This window comes from Nannobrachium achirus (assembly GCF_963921795.1).
Source record: "Nannobrachium achirus genome assembly, chromosome: 17".
NCBI lineage: Eukaryota > Metazoa > Chordata > Actinopteri > Myctophiformes > Myctophidae > Nannobrachium > Nannobrachium achirus.
In genome coordinates, this window is record NC_137824.1 from 52,096,929 (window position 1) to 52,110,026 (window position 13,098).

General features: G+C 40.9%; 1 protein-coding gene across 1 annotated transcript; it reads right to left on the reverse strand.

The window, feature by feature from the left end:
• Positions 1–2,109: 2,109 nt before the first annotated feature.
• arl9 (ADP-ribosylation factor-like 9) lies at positions 2,110–7,942 on the reverse strand. Its single transcript, XM_080746026.1, has 4 exons — positions 7,558–7,942; positions 6,246–6,420; positions 4,204–4,382; positions 2,110–3,047 (listed from the first exon to the last, which is right to left on the reverse strand). The coding sequence occupies exons 1-4, from the start codon at positions 7,828–7,830 to the stop codon at positions 2,871–2,873; spliced, it is 804 nt and encodes a 267-aa protein (XP_080602152.1). The 5' UTR covers positions 7,831–7,942; the 3' UTR covers positions 2,110–2,870.
• Positions 7,943–13,098: the final 5,156 nt, after the last annotated feature.

Below are 13,098 nucleotides of genomic sequence, written 5' to 3' on the forward strand. Positions count from 1 at the left end.
GGTATTACCTTTGATGGTTTAATATAATCCTTTTTAGGAGATTTCAGTTTTTAAACTGCCGTCTATTTTTGCGCAAATGCGCATGCTTACACACACACACACACACACACACACACACACACACACACACACACACACACACACACACACACACACACACACACCTTTTTTTTTTTTTCAAATATATTAATACCGGTATCATTGCTTTTATTTAGCCAGGCGGTCCCACATTGAGAATTTTGAGAGGGATGTGTACCTGATAAAAGAAAAAGCTACATCAAGCCAACAGTGTGGAAAAAGTAAAACAGAAACAAGCCATACAAAACCTCAGAGTGAGAATTTAACTTGCCAAGCACTGAAAAAGGCTGATGTCCAATAGTAGACCAGCCAAGGCAGTCGACTGGAAAATATGCTGCATGCGGCTTTTCTACGCATGTTCAGGACAGAATTAGCTTTCATTGTGTGACACCTCTGAACACTCTGGTAGAAGTAATACATGTAGGACCTTGATAATTATGAAGCTATTATTATTGGTGGGCTGACTGAAACCTATGGTAAAATATTCTTTAATACACAAATAGTTGGTTAGGTTTTATGTTAGATGGTTAACTTTTGTCATAACTCATACCTAGTAAATTATGAGGATTTCAGCATCCAAATAGAAACGTATTATTAAATAATAAAACCCCATCTGGTAGCACTTAATATAATAATAATATTATACCTATTTCGTCCCACGAGGGAAATTAAGCATTTTCAGCCCAACCCAGCTGATTCGCTGCCCACAAGGGGCGCGTGAGCAATTAGGGGTTAAGAGTCTTGCTCAGGGACACACATCGACATTGCTACCCTGGCCTGGAATCGAACCAGGGACAACCAGGGGCTCTGGTTCCCCCGGCGGGATCCCTAACCATTCAGCTATGCCGCCACTAACTTTAAACTAAGGTCCCATTAACAAACATTTATTAACTGTCAATAAGATGTTTATAAGACATTACTTAACCGTTAACTCATTCCCTGCCATAGCCCGAATTTTTATTGCGACCATAGGTCGCAGTTTAGTATGTGAACGGTCACAGCTTGTCCGTATGTATGTCTGTCACACCTGACACTGTGGTTCTATGGGTTTGTGGCTCTGACGTCACTGTGATGTCATACTGTACTAACATAATCCCTTTTATGCCCATATAAGTCTTCATAACCACTGCCACACCATTTTAACAAAGAAGTTAATTACAGAAATGAACCAAAACTACAGGCCGAGAGATACCAGATGTTTGGGCCAGATGGCGATAGGAATTTTGGAGACTCCTACACCAGCAATCACCAGAATAATGACCAATAAAACCTCCAGACCAATATATTACGGGGGCTCTGACCAAAACCCACACCACACAGATGTCCTGGCAGCAAACTGACTCTTTATTAACACAAGATTAAAATCAGAGTACATAACTATACTAATAGGTCCATAATCTGTCAACAAAAGGCTTTTTTATTTGAAATTATTTCCATAGAAAGCTTTTTTTGCAAGTCATTGCTGTCGGGCAGAAATCTTGTATCTCCAAATCCCATGTTTTATTTCTTTCACCCCATTAATTAAAGCCTACTTCGTCGTTGTACAAGTGTCATGCAAAAGTAGCGAAAATAGCCTTATCTACAACCTCTTCGCAAAAGTGGTTTTCGTCTGTCTGTGGGTTTTATAAATATTGAAACAATGAAAAGTATGAATAAGCTTGTGTCTAAATGACAACTACAGTGGATCCGTCGGTTTTGGACATACACGGTAGAAATCTAGGCTGTCCTTTACATTCATCACACACAAAACACACTGGTCCACTAAAATGCATAAAGCTAACAACAAGCAACATTGCCATTGCATCCCTGAAATGCTCAAAAACCAGAAGTGTAACCAAGTGTGTAAACCAAATCCAACCATAAAAAATAGACAATTTTTAATATACCCTTTTTAAGAATGCAGTCAAAATGCTTGTAAAAATAAACATATTTGGATTTTTTTTGCTTAAAGGTAGGAGGATGTCGTCAGTTGCAGTTTGTAAACAACAGTAAAAGTTTGCCCCCCCCCCCCCCCCCCCGACTCAACTCCACCGATGGCTTGTAGATCTGCTATTTTCAAAAAGATTTTTATACATTTTGAAATGGGACATTGTTCTACTTGTGGTACATTTTAATACCAATCATTTTGTACTTTTACTGAAGTAGATTTCGAATTCCAGACTTTCACTTGTAACTGAGTATTTCTACATTGCAGTATTGATACTTTTACTAAAGTAAAAAAGTTATTTTTCCACCACTGCTAGTGAGCCTCCATCTCTCTGGGGAGGAGTCCCATTTTCCCACATTCAAATGACCTCAGCGATTGACACCCCGAAAATGTATAAGTATAAGAATAATGTGTAATACACACGTTGTGTCTAAAATAATTTTTTAAGGAAAATTCTACTTGTTATATCGTAACAGTTATATACAGCGGTAACACCATATTTGGAGAAGCGGATTAACAAAAAAGACTGCTCATAGCAGCGGCACACATTAAACACTTGAACCCTATATTATATACTTTGTCATAATTATGACAAATAGCGGAAATGGCTGATCTACAAGCTCAGGAAGCTTCATAAGTAGACGCGTGGTGAGCTTGATCAGTCTGTGAACAGGTTTAAACTACCGCTCTGCAACCAATTGAAATGTCCATTGGTTTGGGCCTGTTTGTTCCAATGTAAGCGTTCCTATGCAGCACATTTATTCTGTTTGGGCTTTTAATCCAATTAGAATTGGAATATTAGGCTCCATGTAAGCATGGCTAGTCACAGAGTAAACAGGGCCTGAACTAAGGACTTTTGGCTACCCTAACCCTCACACACCAGTTGTACTATAAGGTCTCGTGAATCCTGCACACCCGAGTTAAGCTCCATGTCTGCACTCTTGGCAGACGTGCCTATGAGGTACAACTTGCGCTGGTCTCCGACGTCAGACAGGGACAGGTTTTCATGGAGCTCTGTGATACTGCAGGCCCCTGGCAGGTCCTGAAAACCAAGGAAATGAACAAACAACTTAATAGAGATATCCCAACGTACACGCAAATTGGAAACAAATGTTTTAAATCAAATGTAAAAGAAAATAGGTCCCAGGTTCATAAAATGTTAACACATTTGCAGACAGGATCCTATTCATACAGGGATGCCCCGATCAGGGTTTTTTTGCTCCCGATCCGATACCGATCAAATATTATTGCTTCCGATTCGATCCCGATCTTTCCCGATCCGATCTTTTGGCAAGGCATTAAGAAAAAAAATTCTATTCATTCTATCACTTAGTGCAGCACTGAATCAACAAATTAAAAACAAAGCTTATGAGTAGTGTATAGTGATATAGGCCTACTAGTGCAGTGTTTCTCAATCATTGTGCAGCGGACCTTTGGTGTGGCCTTTGAAATTTGGCAGTGAAGTCACGATTTAAGGACTTTTGAAATAAAATAGACCATTACAACATCAAAAATAATCAACAAACTATATAAAAACTGGTAAAACATTGGCCATTTTTAAAGTTGAAACAAAATAAGTTAAGAACCAATTAACCAGTCTGCTTGAAAAGTATGCATCTGTAGCAGCTAGTTGACAGTGCAGAGAGACATAATTGCCGTCCTTTGATCCATTAACAAGGGGCCAATTACTACTTATTGGCATCAGCTGCCAGCTGGACAGAGTCTGACACAATCACCTTCCCTCTGCAGTGCTGTCTGTCTCATTTCTCCAAAAGTATGATTGAAAATGATTAAGGATTACTGTGATTATGGTAAGCTTACATTTCATATCGCATTCACCTTACCTGTAACTTTCAGTACTCCCAGAAAATATTTAAAAAAAAAAAAAAAAAAAAACTTTTTTTTTTTTTCGATATTTTTTTCCCGATCTCCGATGTTATAAAAACGGCCATATCGGCGGCCGATCCGATCACGTGATCGGGATCGGGCAACAGCAACCCAAAACAATGAATGAATGAATACATAAAAACACACATATGCATATTATTGTACATGTTGCTCATTGGTTTTGCATTTAAAAAAAAGCAACAGCTCACCATTGCCATTGAAGATAATGAAAGATAAAAGAAATGTTTAAATTGAAAAGTGTAATTGATGTATGTGTGTATGTGTCTGTATCGTTAATCTGTCCTTCTCACCACTTTGTTGGACAGCACCACTAAGGGGAGCTGGGGATGTGATCCAGCCAGCAGTTCATGCAGGTGTTTCTTAGCCAAGGGGAACTGGTCCTTGTTGGAAGCGTCTACAACAAACACCAGCACCAGAGCCCTGGGCATGTATTTCTGCCAGTAGGGCCGCAGGTTCTCCCGCCCTCCAACTACATACAGTAAGAGAGATCAGAATATAAAAGTTAGGTTATATATTATAATCGTTGACTTTGATTGTCTATGCCAACATTAGACATCCTTTGATTGTACCTGTGTACAGAACATCTAGCAAAATAATAAATGTTATAATTGAATAATCCTTAATCAAGCATGGCACTAACAGTGTCCACTTCCCACTGGGTTCTCACAATACAGACACTTTGGATTAAAACATCCCACAACTGGGGCACCTGCTAGCCTAGTGGGCAAGGCGCATACCACATATTAGGCTATGATGCCTGCTGGCATCGCCGGTTCGATTCCCCGTCCGGACGACCTTTGCCGCATGTCATTCCCCGTCTCTCTCCCCATTTCCTGTCAGTCTGCTGTCCTATCGAATAAAGGCATAAAAAGCCCAAAAAACTAATATTTAAAAAACATCCCACAACTGGGGTAGGAATTGTAGGATAGTATTTAAACAGGAGAGTTGTCTTTCATCCAGCCAACAATGGAGAAAAAATGTTCCATTTGAATGGCAGATTGGAGGGGATATTTAAATTATCTAGTCAGTTTACATCATTTACTATACAAAGATTGCACAGTGGTCTGGCTTAACGAATCTTTTGTTGCATGACTGCGTGTCACTTGGCAAACCTATTTTGAACTGACAAAAGTTATTCCAGTTGAGAATACTGCACCGATGGGATTCAAACCTAGGCCAACTAAGGACACACGTGACTTGAGCCTGGAGTCAAGTGACTTAAAGACTATCACTGTCAATGAATGTGTGTCTACTGTCTACTAGGGCTGTCTTCGACACAGGATTTATGAAGTCGATTCGAGTCGCGGGGGTTAATCCGACGCGTCGACGAATCGTTTTATAGTCTACTTTGTGTAAAAAAAAAAAGAAAAAAAAAGTGTTGCTTTAAACCACGTCAACATAATAGAATAATACATTAAGAGATGAATTGAATACACAGTGTTTTCGGTGATATCGGTGCGCGAGCACAAATGTTATCTGCATAGCAGTGTACAATCATAGAGTTATAACACACCGTTGAAACAAATAAAACATCTCCGCTGTTTCAACTCTGCCCCGTCTCTCTGCACTGTCTGCAGCGTGCAGTAGAGATGAGACATTCGCGAACGATTCCGCTCTCTTGAACGGCTCTTTTAAATGAACGATGGGATCCAGTCCGCAGTCGCGGGACACAGAGCACTGACAGAGTAATGAGTCAGTGTCGAGAACGGATTCCTTTCAGAAACTGATCATAAAAAGGTGGAGGCACAGCTCCCGCTTGAGCCAGGAGTGTGGACATGTCATGGACGCAAACACAGCGAAACACAATCATTCATCATGGATTACAACACTGGAACAATTCAGAAGCACTTTAATTAGAAAATGTAACTTGTAGCCTACACTTGTGTATGTTAATTTGACTTCAGAAGATTGTTTACTACTTCGTGGACGCGCGTTTGTGCTGTGGCAGGTTATTTAATATGGGATTTTTACAGCGTGCTTCCTCCTCTTAACGGAACACTGTCCCGGCTCTGAATGTTTTAACGAAGCGGCGGTTCTGAACCGTTCTGGCCGTTCCGTCTCACTTTCAACCCGACGCTGGTGCGAGACAATAAATAACTGTTCGCCAATTGCTGCTTCTCATTGGAAGTACATGACACCACACCAGTCCAGCAGTGCACCGCAGTACTGGCAGTAGTAGGCTATAACTGGTGATATAAAAAAATATATATTTTCGCTTCGACTCAAACAATTGGCGTCGATTCCCGGGGCTTAAAACGACGCGTCGATTCGTCGATTTTTAGAAGACACCCCTACTGTCTACTACTACTACTTATGGTGAGTATTGACTTACTCTCCAGGAACTCAATCTGCAGGTCCTCTCGGTTGATGGAGACAGCGTTGAATCCGTCTGTAGGAACCACATCCTGCTCCAACGCCCCGGTGGAGAAACAGTGCAGCAGAGAAGTCTTGCCTGCTCCATCCAGACCCAACACCAACACCTGCTTCCCTTTCTCCACAGGCTTGGACTACACACAAGGACACACATACACACATGCACGATGAATTAATTATCTGCAGTCTTAATCACTTTTCAGTTTTGTGGGAGCCGCCTTTACCCCAAGGAATGTTTTTCGTGCAAAACAAATGCTTGCAATGGATTCAGAATCATGAAAAAAAAACATAGTTTGACCCCTCACATGCTACTTAAAGCATATTTATTTTGATGTGTTTTATCCTGTATAGTTGTTTTAATGGGACCCCAACTTTCAGCAGCTATCAAGGATTCTCCTAGGGAAACTGGATTTCAGTCTTTGTGAGATGTGTTACGAGACACCTTTACAAACACATTGGTTTGATTGATTGAAGAATTTATTAGAAGTTTGCAATAGAAAAAAGTACAGTTTCATGACAGTATAAATCACTGGTACAAGGTCAACTAAAAGGAGATCCTAGAAAGCCAAGGCTTATTTCCACAGGAACCACACTTTAAGTATCTCATATAACATTGAAAGACAGACGGATAGAACATACTTTATCTAGGATAATATCAGTTTCAAAAGCATAACATCAAATACAAAGGCAGAAAAGAAAGAAAAAAGGGGGGCATGGGGGCTTAGTCTATTTACAAGTCTCGGTTAGCAGCTGTCTGAAGGTGACTTTTCATACCAATTTTGAAGGAGGCTAGGGATTTGCTCTCCTTTAAGGCTTGTGGGAGGGCGTTCCACATGTTGATGGTATAGCAGGAGAACGAGTTAGCGCCTTGTTTAGTGTTAAATCTACGTTGATGCGTTCGTTGAAGCTTTAACTTTAAGGCAGCTGGGGCGTCGCGATAGCAGACAAGGACTCCGTAATCAATGAGGGGCCCGATAAGAGCACCTCCTAGTGTCTTTCGAGATTTAATACTGATCAGCGGGGCAACCCTTTTTTATTTTGGTAAGGAATTTATTTCAGGAGTTTTTAAGATATCCCTTCACTATTAGGTTCTGAACTCTTGTGTAGGCGTTAAGCGACGTGCGTCTGACGTCATTAAAACCGTATCCCCCCAAACATTGAATCACCAATGAATGAATGCATGCAACACTGGTGGCGACCACCACCACTACTGTTGTCAGAGTACAATAACATGTTCACACCACTGCACTTAGACAACGAAACCAACATACCTCGACGGCAACAGCCTCCGAGGTGTCAACATGTGCAGTCACGGCTTCCACAACAACAGGTTGTTGTTGCAGCAGCAGCAGGACACCTTCGTCTTCAGGTTGGGCTTCTTGGGTTTCATTCTCAGCTTCAGCATGTTGCTGCTGCCGTGTCTCTGCGGTTGGTTGCTGTTTGTCTCGTGAAGAGGAGGACAGATAGGTCCAGATAACATACACAAGTCCACCCGTCACAGCGACGGAGGCTCCCACCAGTCCAGCTTCTCTCAGCCCAGGCATGCTTTACCTCCTCGTAAGCCTCGTGAACGGGTTCACGACGTGTTTGTTTTCATCATTTCTTACGTTGGAATGAATGAATGACCCCAAACTCTCCCACCACCTGGTATCAACAAGTGGTCAGTGGATTAAACACACAGGAAGTCTCCTCCTAAAGCACTATGTTTCCGGCGGACTGAAATGTGCGATGCACTTCTACATTTCATTTCCACTAGAGGGCAGAGTGGGGCCGCCGAAAAACAACATGCTGTGCACAGGAGTTGGCGCTAGAGATAACCTGTTTATTACCTCTGCAAGTAGTAAAGAATGATTGATTAGTTGATTGATTAGATAGATAGATAGATAGATAGATAGATAGATAGATAGATGGACACTAGGGACATCTGGGTAAAAATGGCTATTTTGGAAATAGACCCTCATTGTCGAATATTTAAGCATGTTCTAACCAAGTATACCTGTAACTTTACTTTAATGAAAAACATATTATATATTTTTTACCTTTTGGAAAAAATAGCCTATATTCAACATCGACGTGCCCACTCTTCCTTGAAGCCCCAAAAAAATAGAAGTGTCTATTTCAATATGTTTTCAGACCTAGGTTTAAAAAAAAACGGAAAAAAAACAAAAAACAGTTTGGCTGTAATATGTTTCCTCTTTTCTCTGTGCAATTCCTCCCTTTTCCTACCTAAATATCTATACAAATAAACAAATAAACAAACAAACAAATACATTGACATAGATGTAACATCTAGTGAATGTGGACATTTTAGCCTAATAATGGCAGTACATGAAAGGGGTCACTCAAATCTGTAGGTGCAAAGCAAATTCCATGGCAATAGAACCAGTAGGCCTATAGTTTTTGTGATATTGTTGCTGTCAGGCAACTGTTTTGGTTGGTTTCCACCCGACCAAGACGATAATGTTGTTTAGGAATTGTGTTTAGAGTTTAGAGTATCACTAGCAGTGCGAAAAAGGCAGTTCGGATTTAGATACATAATTCATACAGTACATTAAGAGGCTCAGCCAATCGATCAAAAAAAATGCTGACAGTTAAACCTTTTGATGCCCCGGACATTTTCCATTCTGACTGTTTGTGGCTGCAGCTGTCTAACCACAGACATCAATAAGTGAAGTTATCTTGCAGCATATCATGTGTGTGCAAGGAGGTGTGAAAATGCGGTACTTAGCTGGAATATTTAGTACACTTAACACATGCATCTACCACCTACTGACGTAAAATCAGGTCCACTGGTAGAGAGCTATTGCACAAACATAGGCCTACCTTTTAGATGACATTTGGGTGACTTAGATAAAACAGTCGTTTGGTCTAAAACAGATCTTAATGATTATTCGGTAATAATTAGGATGTGTACAACACATTGTATCATTATATTATAACACTGAGCTGGAAGAGATCCCGTAACGTAAACCCTTACCCTCTAACTTCTCCAGAGGAAGTCGAGGAAGGCAAGGAAATTGGCGTAAAAGCAGGGATCAGATCATGGCCATGATGGCTAGTGGCACTGGTGGACATTTTTGTCAAAATGATATTTTTGCCATGGACATGATACAAATGAGCAGACAATAATATTACCAGAAATACATTAAGAGCTATAGCGTTAAATGACCTTTACAGGTCTGTAACTCTGAGAGTGCACACACATTCCATTTGTGCACTCTCAGAGTATTGTCGTTGAAAAATAAAAGAGTTAGAGAACCACTGAACCACTGTCCTAGTGGACTCCTAATGTGCCATAGGGTCATAGTAAGTGTACATATTCTGAAGAAAACCCAGAGACTGACTTTCAGTAATTGGGTAAAAATAAGGACATTATGTTTTATAATGTAATTATTAAAAAAAAAGGGGGGGGGGGGGGGAAGAAAAAAGAAGACTTGCCACGGACGAGATCAAGTCTTGCCACAGACACATTTACTGTACATCGCTGAATACATTCAAAGAAAGCTGCAGTGCTGGGTGACTGTATACCAGGAAATAAAGACACTTACTGTAACACACCCATTAGCCCAAATGGTGCAATCTCTGCTGACAATCAAGCATGACCGGGACAACCCCAGCCAGGTGTCCCCCAGGGGCCACCCTTCACCATGGAGTTTGATGCTGGTATGCCATCTATTCTAGAGCAGTGGTTCGCAATCTTTTTTGGATCAGGTCACCCCTGTAAATAACCTTTTCATCCACGGCACCCCTGAATTATAGTGTTACTTTATAGCACGTTACATTTATGTCATATTACGCTACGTAAATATGTAAAACCTTCCCCTCATTATACAGTATTTCACAATAGGTGAACTTGAGAGATTAGCACAGATTGTAAGTAACTTTATTTAACTTTGTTTAACTACTTGAACCCCAGCATCCCTATTCTGGGTTGAGTATTCACACAAAATAGCAGCTCTCCACGATCGCTTGTAGATCGGCTATTTGGTTTAAATCAAAAAAGAATGCACAAAGTACAGTGAAACTCAGGTCCATTTTACTAACTATAGAGTGTCAAAAAGTACAGTAGTTATAACTGAAGTGATAAATTCAAAATATTATCGATGTGTTCTGCAGCACCCCTGGACTTGCGTCACGGCACCCTAGGGCAGAGGTTTTCAAAGTGGGTGACGGGGCACCCTGGGGTGCCGTGACGGCATTCCAGGGGTGCCGCGAGATAATTTGATAATATTTGGAATTTATTTAAAAATATATTTAGTATCATTTTAAACTTGAAGTACAAAGTTATTTTCAGTCTCGCTTTCCTCGCAACATAATTGCTAAAAAATGCTATAAATATAAGGTGCTGGGAGTGAAAATTAGGAATATAATAATGTAGTAGGGGTGCCTTGGATGAAAAAAATATTGATAGGGGTTCCCCGAGCCAAGAAATATTGGGAACCCCTGCCCTAGGGTACCACGTCACCCACTTTGAGAACCCCTGATTGCCCCTGGCACCAAGCTACTCCGCTATGATGGAGAGGGACAATCAGGTGTCTGCCTTGTCGTAGTTCCAGCAGCTGCAGGCTCTACTACCTGGCTGATCAGAGAGCAAGATGGCTGTTCATATTGCACTGGCATTTGGAAGGGTGAGCACTACAAATATTGACAGACATATTGACACTACGGCAGCATTTCGGGTGACCCATGTTCAAGGATGACGCCAGGGAACAACTGTCTGCCAGGATGAGGAGAGAAACGCAGGCCAGGAACATACGACGCTGACCTGCATGCGTGCCTGTTTTTCATGCAAGACCTGCATTTGCTGATGCAGTGCCTTTTTGTCCTGTGTTCTCGTGTCATGTCCAGGAGGAGTTGACGTCGTAGGCCTTCGTGTGAATGTAGATTAAAAGAAGATTAGGTTGAGTGTTTTGATAAACACTTCCTGTCAAAATAAGAAATCTGTGAAGTTACAGAGAAACCACATCCTGATAAAGTGATAATGATTTTTTCAGGCACTGCCTTTATAGAACCAAAAGGCGACCACGCGGCTCCCACAGCTTTGGTGACACGCACCTGAGCCATATGTCAAATCGACCGGCAGAAATGGCACTCTAGACTTCAAGCGAGTGTGTACATTGCCTTACCCTCCTTCTATCTATTCACTTCCAATGCTGCATCCTTTAGCGTATTTTTTTAACATACAGTCATAACTAACTTGATCCTTTCCATGTTAATTCATACCAGAGCTCATTGCAATGCAGTATGGGTAACCGGATCCATACTGTAGTATGCTATAGAGGATGGGTAGCCTAAATACTGGTGTAGTAGGGGTCTAATGTGAGCTGCTCCATGGGGCCAACTTTCAGGGGAGAAAGCATTAGGTGGAACCATGCAATTATACTACAAACTCATTCATGAATATGCTGTTGGCCAGACAGACTCACTGTGAGGAAATTAGTATCAGTAGTAAGAGTACCGTAGTCTATTATTTAGGAGATACTACGGTCTTTCTTGCTAACGTTGCATTCGTATCAGAGCTGGATTTGTGTGTGTGTGTGTGTGTGTGTGTGTGTGTGTGTGTGTGTGTGTGTGTGTGTGTGTGTGTGTGTGTGTGTGTGTGTGTGTGTGTGTGTGTGTGTGTGTTACTACCGGTATGTGGTTGATGTGTAAACATGCTACTGGAACATTCTTATCATACATCTCTAAAGGGAAGTAATGTCTCACTCTGAATCATCATGCATAACTGTCGATGTTCAACCCGATATTATACTAGTTCCCTGCATGCCAGTATGGAGTCTGAATAGGGAAAACATGCTTAAAATAATAAATCATATCACAGCAGCAATTGTTACTAGAAAATATTGTTTCTTCGAAACAATTGTGGGCTCGCTTCAAGCCAGAAAACAATGGCTATAAAAGTACAAAATGTCAAGATCGCAGGCGGTGCTCTCTTGGACGTTACTGACGTCAAAGATTGGTCCATTTTGTTCCAAAAATGTGTTGTGCAAAAGTTGACCCGCTGGTGGCGCTATAACAGGCCAATGTGAGAAGGGTGGTATCTGTTCCTTGACCTATTGGGAATGTGCTTGCAAGATTTCACGCACATTGCAGTCTGTGTTCATGATTTGAGGTGTTTTTGGCTTTGGCCACTATCGCTGCTTGCAGCTATATTTATTTATTTATTTATTTTTTGTGTGTGTGCACTTCATAGGCACACACACAATAAAGGTCCTTAGATTGTGTGTAGAATGTTTCATGCAAATTGTTAAAAAAAATCCTAACGGGTTTAAGCGTTTCACAAACTGCTCAAAATGATATAGCGCCCCCCTTTGGCCAATTGGAGTAAGATTGGTTTTAGTGATATTTGGACTAACACTCTACATCTTTGCCAAATGCCATGAACATGTTATTTTGCATGTATGATTTAGAGGCAGAAGAATAATTTGCATAAAACTGCAATATTTATTGAATTATTAAAAAAGCATGTTTCAATTTAAAAAAAAAATCCGATCTGACAGATCTTTAGATATTGGTCCAAAGTTCATGTAAAAAAAGTTTTGTGGACGTGACGCGAAAATTCCAGAATAAAAGCGGGTTTAAGCGTTTTACAAACTGCTCAAAATGGCGGAAAATCTAAGGGCGGAGCTTACTCAACAAAGACACAGATGTCTTCCGCTTGAGTCAAAGCACGCGTGTAAGCAAGTTGCATGTCTTCAAACGAAAGTTTGAAGACTTATGCCCGTTTGAAGTTTGAATTTTCAAATGCTTCGTATAGCGCCCCCCTTTGGCCGATTGGAATAAGATTGCATGTATGATTTAGAGGCAGAAGA